This window comes from Austrofundulus limnaeus, unplaced genomic scaffold (genome assembly GCF_001266775.1).
Source record: "Austrofundulus limnaeus strain Quisiro unplaced genomic scaffold, Austrofundulus_limnaeus-1.0 Scaffold132, whole genome shotgun sequence".
Taxonomy (NCBI): domain Eukaryota; kingdom Metazoa; phylum Chordata; class Actinopteri; order Cyprinodontiformes; family Rivulidae; genus Austrofundulus; species Austrofundulus limnaeus.
In genome coordinates, this window is record NW_013952534.1 from 328,594 (window position 1) to 337,843 (window position 9,250).

The following is a 9,250-nucleotide window of genomic DNA, read 5'->3' on the forward strand; positions in this document are numbered from 1 at the left end:
GGAGAAAACTTATGCAAGCACGAGGAGAACAAGCAAACTCTGCACAGAAAGACCCCAGGTCCAAACTGGGAATCGAACTCGGGACCTTCTTGCTGTGAGGCATTGGTGTTAACCACTGAGCTGGCTGCAGTTTAATATCGGGGGAGGGTGTGTTTATGCATAAATTAAATTGAGATTAGAAAAGGAGTTAAGCTGGTATTAGTGTGTATTCTACATGAGGGGTTTAAAACGAACAGCTGCTCTTTACCTGAAGCTCACAACTCTTTAAATACTGACATTTATTTATTTATTTAGTAACCTTTGTTTAACCTTGAAAATCCCACTGAGACCACAGTGCCTGAAGGCAACCTAACACGCATGTTTTTAAAAGCTGGATTTGAGAGAGATTTGGTCTGATGGAGTGTTTACTGAGCTGTGGAGGGTTCTGGTTAGCAGCAGCCAAACAGTGAGCAGAGAGAATCCTGAGCCGACAGCAGAGATGTGCTGAGCGAGCTCTGACGAGGACACCAGAGATCTTTAGAGGAAGTCGTGACTGCGTGTTTGTTATCTCACCTTGGGATCATAGTCTGGGTCGTTTTCCTCATCAGCCTCCTCTTCACCTTCCTAATAAAAACACAGCTTCAGTCTCAAAATRCATCAGTTTTAAAAATAAATAAATGAAGTTTGTTTTACCTCATCATCTGCTTCTTCTCCCTCTTCATCATACTGCAACACATTTTAAAATAGATATATTAATGAATAAATTAATGAACCCAGAAATAAACAAGTTTTAAAAAGTGACAACAGCAAGCCATCCTCACATCRTCGTCGTCATCCTCTATGGCCTCCCCTGTGAAGTACAGCACAGCTCGGGGGACGATGCGCTCACGGATGAAGTGGCCAATTTCAAAATCTGCAGCTAGGACCGCCTCAGAGTCTTCTTCCTGAAACCAAACCAGTCGCCACAGTTAGATTCACAGAGCACTTTCAGCCGTGTCGCATAACAGCTGCTGGTAATTATGGGATGGTGTGGAATAACAGCAGGCTGATGGGATTTAATATGAAGAGGGGAGTGTTTATATACTACCCACTCTTTAGAAAGCACAAACATAGCATCACTTCRGTTTGTTCCTGCTTTTATTATTCTTCTGAACCAAAGTAGTGACAGTTCAAATGAAGGCTTTCTCCTTATTGAAACACTAAAATAGTTGAGGCAAGCAGTGGGGCAGAGAAATTACATTTTTACGTTAGTCTTTGATTTAAGATGTGTCTGGAGGGATTGCTTTTTTTTAACAATTTAAAAAGTGTGTGCCTAATTCCAGTGGATATTTACATAAAATATATACAGTATTTCTCCATATCAGAGTGTTAAATAAAGCAACAACAGGAAACAGGAAATTGTGGATAAAAGAGGAAAGGTCACATTTTAATCAGCCCGTTTTTTCCTGCTCCTTATTTTAAATTGATAAACAAAAAAAAAGATCAATTATCGATACTGACTCATCTGAATTGCTTATATCCTGACACTACTGGTGCAACGATACAGAAAATTCAGTATTTGGTTTGATACTTTAGTATATTCGATATAAATAAGAAATTTCCATGCCATTAACTTGTAATTTACTGATATTAAATATGAACATTTAAGTACAGTTTTTTTTAATTAAATGATGCTGAAACAGTGAGTTTCTCAGTGGCTCTGTGCTCGACAATGCAACCAAGGTGGAGTAAAACAAAGATCCACTGACCCTTCAACTACAGAGCAACTTCAGAAGACAAGTTGATAAATTTAAAAATATGTAGTTTAATAGTGTACATTGAACCTAAATCACTGTATTGAAGGGTTTGAAACAGATACATGTATTGTTGCACCCCTACCTGATACATTGTTCAGCCATATCGCCCAGCCCTAAATGCTAACTGCGCTAAATGTGAAAACAGGTACCAACACACAAACACACACACACTTTTTTCCCCTCTTAATTAATGACATTCCAGTCAGTAGTGGTAAACTCGATTGACAATAAGTCTGCATCAGTCCTAATCCAGCACTAAATATCTGCAAAGCTCAACATAAAAAAACAGCTTTAAAAAGGTGAAACAGACTTACCAGCTCCCCGCTTTCTGGAACTGTAAACATAAAGAGAATAATAAATAAATAAACAAATAAATAAATAATGTCAGGTTTTACAAATCAAGTACATAAATACATGCAGTGCCCAGCCAAAAAAAATACTTTATTGGACGGCTTTTAGCTTTGATTATGGCACACATTCACTGTGGTGTTGTTTGGATAAGCTTCAATCAGCTTCTTTCCACAAGCCATAAGACTCATCAACACAATGAAGAAAACCAAATGAACTTTTGAAGGATAATGAAAAACATTTTCATAATAATTTTTTTCTCAGCATCACTTATGCTTTAATCATTGCACCTTGCATGACATCAAAACTACTTCACATTATCTGTATTATGTTTACAATGTTAAACATTGTAATGTCACTTTATCTGTACAATACATTACCTCACATTATCTGTATGCCGATTGTACCTGTGCTGCTATGTGTGTGAATGGTTGTGTAGTGTCCATCAGTACTGTATTTTTATTACACAGGGTATTGCAGTGTGTGTGTGTTTTATCAATGTCTATATTTGTGCATTGGTGTGTGTTGTGAGTGACCATGTCAGAGTGAGAATGTAAACTCATGTATCAATGTTAGTTTCTTACAGCACATTGTGTGTGTGTGTGTGTGTGTGGGTAATGTCAATGTCTTATCAATCTGTTAATATGTTTAACTGCACATTGGAGATTGGTGAAATGCAATTTTAACTTCTGTGCTAACCCTGTTACGTAGATTTTGACAAAGTAAAATTGAACTTGAACAAAGTCACAAGTTTTATTTCCATCCAGTGCTGCATTAATTTTTCACCAAGATCTTGCATTGATGATGGTAGAGTCTGACCTTCTCCAGCACATCCCAAAGATTCCCAATGGACTCTGAAGTCAATCCATGTGTGAAAATGATGTCTCATGCTCCCTAAACCACTCTCACAATAAGAGCCCCATGAATCCTGGCACTGTCATCTTGGAATAGGGCCGTGCCATCAGGGAAGAAACAATCCATTGATGGAATAACCTGGTCATTCAGTATATTCAGGTGGTCCACTGACCTCATTCTTTGAGCACAAACCGTTGCTGAACCTAGACCTGACCACCTGCAGCAACCCCACATCATACCACTGCCTCCCTTCTTACCCCGATGCACCCATCACTCTGGAACAGGGTACATCTGGACTCAGACCACATGACCTTCTTCCATTGCTCCAGAGTCCAATCTTTATGCTCCCTAGCAAAATGAAGCCTTTTTATTCCGGTTAACCAATGATTTGACCCTTCTCCAACAGACTGACATCTTTTCCACAAACACTGGATGTCTCTTTCGACATGGTTGTATAATAAATGAGAAGCAACTCATTGCAGCAKTTAGGGTTAAATAACTTGTTGCCAGTTTGTTAAATCCAGGTCGTGTCTTTTTTTTTTTTTGGCCAGGCAGTGTATTATCTCATACTGATTCCAGAGGAGCCTTACCTTCTGGTGGGGTAAAGAAGTTAAAGAAGGAGTCGTTGGGGATGGTTTTGGTGACCGTCCTCACRGTGCCACGGCCCTTGTGCTTCTGTTTTTTCTTGATAGTTTTCAACGTGACGTTCTTTCCTTTTGTCCAGTCAATTGTGCATCTGATTAACAGCAGCAGGAAGAAAAGTCAGCAAACCACACAACCTTTCAGATTCAACAAAAGCCTGGCTGAGGAGCTTGATTCAGAGAATGAATAAAGAAGGGGAAGTGACCAACTAAATCCTTAAAGGAGTCCATCAGGTCTGGCCTCACCCTGTGCAGCTCATGATCTCTGGTCCATCAAAGGAAAACGGGTCGTTCTCATCAGGTTCTGACCTCATCTTGTAAGTTTTTGTTAACAYTGTATTTGTAAAGAACTCATTGGGCTCAAAGTAGAACTCTAATGTGAAGCTCTGTGGAAAGAAAAGAGAAAGAAATTAGAACATACCARTCTGAGCCGGCTGAAAAGAAAAGATTCGTTAGACTCACCATGGGCTGGCCTGGATCTGAGAATTTGACTTTAATATCTTGTAAATGTTTAAGTATGGGTTCATCGTGTTCCTGGGGAGAAAAAAAATGTGGGTTTAGAAACGTCCGTGCAGACGTCTGCCAGCAGGTGGAGGCAGATCAGGATTGGTGTGTGTGACCCATTTTCCCTTTTCTTCCAGAGTCTGAATTAAACGCACCTGCAGCATATCACTGAGCAGGTCCACATTCTTGAAAACTGTTAACCAGAACTCTGGGATGCCTTTAGGGTCTTCTTTCTCCTCGTCTTTCTTCTCCTCCTCCAACTTGGCCTTTTCCTTCATCTCATCCTGGKTGAGACAAACATTTATTATTCATTAAGTGATTTCATGAGAGCCGATCAGAAAAAGCTTGAATCTTATGTTTGGCAGCATGCAGTAATGGCAGCACAGAAATGATAAACTGAACCATGGTTTCCTTAACGTCAGACATCAGACAGGAAGCATGCAGGTGTGTAGATGTCACCTGTACCTGCTTACTTACTGTCAGCTCTTCCTCCTCATCAGCCTTCCACTCACACTCCTCATCTGTGGGCTCGTAGGCTGATGTCACTATTTCACTTCTCTGAAAGGAAACCAGAAAAAAAAGGAAGTTGGTACATGTGTTTATGGACAAATGATGGTAAAACAAATCCTGAATAAAAACAAAGCCAAAACCTGAGGGGCTGTAATTCAATGGACATGTCTGCTGCTAGATCAAAACAGCTAAAATTTACTCTTTAATGTTTCCGTATTACTGGTTAAAGCACGTCTAAGGTTAGAATCTACTTTGATGCATTGCATCAGCAGAGATGAAAAATTCTGGACTGAATTATCAAAAGTCGACTTTAATCTGTGATGCTTCTTTAGAGTCAGCTGCTGCACAGCTCTGTTTGACCTAGTGGAGTTGCCRTAGATCCTGTAGCAGAAACAGTGTAGTTGTGTTTTCACTTTGTTTCTTTACTTAAAATCACTAATTACATACAGTAATAAGTTAAGATAGGATTTAAAAAGTATGATGTTTTTTGAAACATCTGAAGTGTACAGAATTGAGTGACACAATGCTAACAGATGTAGCTTTTCTGTGATATTAACTACAGTAGGTTTATTTAGCAGGTCAACAGGTCAGTCTATAGCCTACAAACTACACTGATTTAAAAGATTTTTGGTCAATGTGCATTCATGAAAGAAAAATATGTACGTTACATACTTCATGAATTACCTAGTAAGAAATATATTTTTTAAAGCCTGGTTTATACATCAGTACGGCATGAGACAGTGAATAGGTCATATGTGGGAATAAATTATTGTAATTTCTCCYAGTGTAGCACAGTGCACAGCTAAACAAACAGTGATCACAGGATATAGTTTTTTCACTCAATGATGAATCAATGTTGGATGAAGTGTCCAAAGGGTCAAAACTCTTCTCTTTAACGGCGGAGCTGCAAATGTGGTGAGAACATCAGTTGAAGGTTCACGTGATCAACAGGACTGAACCAGCTGCTTCTCAAAGCTGTGCCTCACTATCAGTGAAGGATGCACTGCTTTGCACTGCATGAACAAACACRCCCACAAAGTYCTGACCAATMAMTGCGAGCCGCAASGTCTGCAGGACAGAGTCCTGACTAGGGGACAATGCACACGGTGGGGGTAAACAGAAGTTGCACAATTTTTCTTGGTCACTGAATAGTGTGAGCAAGGCGTGCAACTTGATGAAAAATACGTTATTTGTTTCTGTGGGGAGATTGATTAGTGGTAGAAAAAGCAAAACTAAGAGCCAAGCTCCTTTTGACCACCTAAAGCAACAACATGATATAAAAACAGATCGTAAATATATCCAGGCATTCCCTCATTTGCACTGCATGAATATCACATATTTAGGAACATGGAAGAAATAAAAACATTCATTTGTTCTTAGCTGGTTTATATTTGAAGTATAAACCAGCCTTAAGTGACCAATATCAGCCAAATAAACCCAGCTGCCTGATTAAATGCTTTCACTCTCGTTAGGATTTATTCTAATTACTTGTCAGCAGCCTGTGCTTGATAGTGRCTTTTGCATTATGCAAGAAAATACACCAATCAGTGATTATGTAAAGTAAGACACACATTTGAATTTGGATTTCTGTCTCTAATTTAGCTTCAGTATTTTAGGTAAACATAAGATGACCAGCTGCTTCCTGGTGTTTAATAAACTTGAGATTAGAACAAAACAGAAATGATTGTTTTATGAATTGCATCTGCACAGTAACKGAGTCAAACTACAGGATGCCTGTTAATCCTATTAAACACGTATAATGACAGTCAAGTGTTAATGCCATAAAACAGTCACTGTATACAAAGAAATGTGTACGTTTAACCACGTTTCATGCTGGCTTTAGAAAAGATGCATCAATAATAAATAAAAAGACTCACTTTGTCAAAAAGGGGCTGGTAGAGGGCTGCATACTTTCTCTCCAGTTCATGGACTTCTTCATAAAATTTGGCCTCGATGTGCGCACATTTAACCTGCAGGTTTTTGAGGGCRTTTACACGTCTCTTGACAACCTTTGGTAAACTGTGAAAATACAAAACATAAAMCAGGAAGATGTTAGGACAACCACAGAAAACACCTGGCAAACTTAAATGCAGGTCWGTATTCCCCTAAGAGTGTGTACTTTATACGAGACTGTGACTGTAAACAGCTCACACGCAGAGCCACTGTTTTATTTACTGTCAAGTTCAAAGGCCTTTTGTGTGAGACCACCAAACAACAGGTGTATGGCCTGAAGAACAGACTGACAGTTTTAGATATGCTCATTAACACCAWCTTTATTGTACAACTGAAGACCAAACTCTTCTTTATAAAAAACCTTATTTAAGATCCATGTCTGCAAGAGCTGTAAACAAGTCTGTTGCAGTGAAGAAAGTTAAAATGCTAAAACTGTTCTAACAAGAAAGTGTGTCTGGTCTCAAGTGCAAGGATGTAACTGGTGAGTTTGTTAGTGACTGCCAAACACTTTATCAAAGAGCCACTTGCTGATGGTTTGGCTAAAAAGAGAAGCAGTGGGTGGCACAGCTCTGCAGTCGAGATTTTTTTTATTACAGCATCTCTGCATCCTTTACAACAAACAAATCTCTGCTTCAAGACATTCACAGCTAGTAAATTCAGTTTATTAAAGGTTTTATACACAATCTACTCATCTGCTGTAGAAATCATGTCACATGAGAGCTGTTCAGATAATTTGTTCATTTTGTTCTTGCAGTCAAAAAGCAGTAAATTTAGATCTGGCACTCACTGAAAAAATTGTCTCWGACCAGGTTTGGAGGTGGAGGAACTGTTTGTTGCTCACAGACAGGCTTCTGTGTCTGCGTGCAGCGTCGGTAAATTTCATTTGATGGTAAAAGCACTTTAGAGTACACATTTAAACATTAAAATAATAGATGGGCAAAATGTTTACTAAGAAACATCCAGCTTTTCATGTGACGGGATCACAACATTTAAGATGTGTGAAGTTTAATTTAAAAATGTTGACTCTCCAACATTAAAAACAACATTCTGTCCTAATCCAGTAATTTAACCTGGTCAGCCACAAGTGATTTTTTTWTACATTGCGCTTGAAAATGTGCCAAAATGTAACCAWGTGCGTCTCAGCATTTACAAACTCTACTTAAATAAACTTGGTATTGAAATACAAGTTATATAAATTGGGGAGATGTCAAGAGAAGTGTAAGCATCACAGCAGCTGCTATTGTTTCAGAGATGGTGAGAATGTAACAGAAAAAAATAAATTAAATAAAAATATTTTCCCTTCGCCTGAAGTTTTTTTCAATAATAGTATAAAATCCATTCAAAAATATAATGAAGGCTAAAAACCATTTCAAATCATAAACTCACAAGTGGACATTACCTGTGCAAAGATTCATGCTGCTAAAGAAAACTAAAGTTCCAGAGGTTTTAGATAAAAACTCAGCGTTCCAGTCATTCTGCACAGGATGGACCGTTAAAAGTACACCTGGACATGCCTCAGTCCATCACAGGGACNGTACACCTGGACATGCCTCAGTCCATCACAGGGACACCTGGACATGCCTCAGTCCATCACAGGGACACCTGGACATGTCTCAGTCCATCACAGGGACACCTGGACATGTCTCAGTCCATCACAGAGACACCTGGACATGTCTCAGTCCATCACAGAGACACCTGGACATGTCTCAGTCCATCACAGGGACACAGACCAATAGACAAACTGTCCACACACCCGTCACACTGAAGAGCTCGAACACGATCACAGTTAAGTGTTGTATAGTTTGAAGTCTTTACTTTGACACAAATTGGAACAGGTTCTTAGAGAAGGCTAATCTTTCTCACTACTGATTTAAATTGGTCATGTGACTCGAATGTGCCAGGGTTTAATCATAATTTTCGCAATTGATTGTGATTAACTTTTGTCAATACCACCCAACCCTAAAATACATTGTGTTAAAATTAACCTTGGTTTTATGCGTTTGGTTGCAATTCAACTTTCACTCATTTTTTGTTTTGAACTGACTGCTGTAGAACTGTGCAACAGGACGGTTGTGAAGTTTGGCCTTTTTTTTTATCCCAGGATGTAAAAATAAAACCATATTCATGATTCTGATTGTAATTTTGCTCACATCATCCAACCTTACTCGAGYTGTTCTTTTACAGAAATGTTTGCTTGTGTTTGTGAAAAACAAAAATACATGAATTTATGATGTGCATACACACAAACACTTATTGCCATAAACAGAACAGGGATTCATTTTTTTTCATGCAGGAATGTAGCCTCATCAGGCTACAAGCTGAACAACAAAATCCCCCCACACTAAGCTGCTGGGCCCAGTGATTACTCACCTCTCCATGTACCCTGATGGTGAGCCGTTCAGACCATCCAGCCTCTCCTGTAATGCAGCCAGGATCTGTGGATTCTGCATCATCTGCACAGTGAGCTGACGAGCTGAGGACAAGCAAGGCCAAGGTTTCATATGAATAAAAGCATGTGAACTATAAAGCTCCAAACATTGTATTTACYAGATCAGAGATTCTTAACCCATGGGCCGCGGCCCAATTGTGGGCCGTGAGYGCCACCTTGAGGGCCTCAAAAGAACAAGTTCTTAACTTTGGGCCGCAGAGGGCCGTGGGGCCGCA

The 9,250-nt window shown here is 39.3% G+C and overlaps 1 protein-coding gene across 3 annotated transcripts in view; it reads right to left on the reverse strand.

Annotated features, from left to right (window-relative positions):
- The window catches only part of nap1l1 (nucleosome assembly protein 1-like 1), a 29,206-nt gene that overhangs the window by 9,109 nt on the left and 10,847 nt on the right, over positions 1-9,250 (reverse strand). For 2 of the 3 annotated variants that reach the window (XM_014015603.1, XM_014015605.1), the window contains exons 4-14: positions 8,957-9,059; positions 6,511-6,652; positions 4,589-4,681; positions 4,279-4,407; positions 4,082-4,153; positions 3,866-4,005; positions 3,569-3,714; positions 2,090-2,109; positions 801-923; positions 673-705; positions 553-603 (exon numbers count right to left, since the gene is read on the reverse strand). In XM_014015603.1, the coding sequence (XP_013871057.1) occupies positions 553-603; positions 673-705; positions 801-923; positions 2,090-2,109; positions 3,569-3,714; positions 3,866-4,005; positions 4,082-4,153; positions 4,279-4,407; positions 4,589-4,681; positions 6,511-6,652; positions 8,957-9,059 (1,052 nt within the window). The remainder of the gene's footprint in view (positions 1-552; positions 604-672; positions 706-800; positions 924-2,089; positions 2,110-3,568; positions 3,715-3,865; positions 4,006-4,081; positions 4,154-4,278; positions 4,408-4,588; positions 4,682-6,510; positions 6,653-8,956; positions 9,060-9,250) is intronic. The other variant, XM_014015604.1, reaches the window with a different exon arrangement.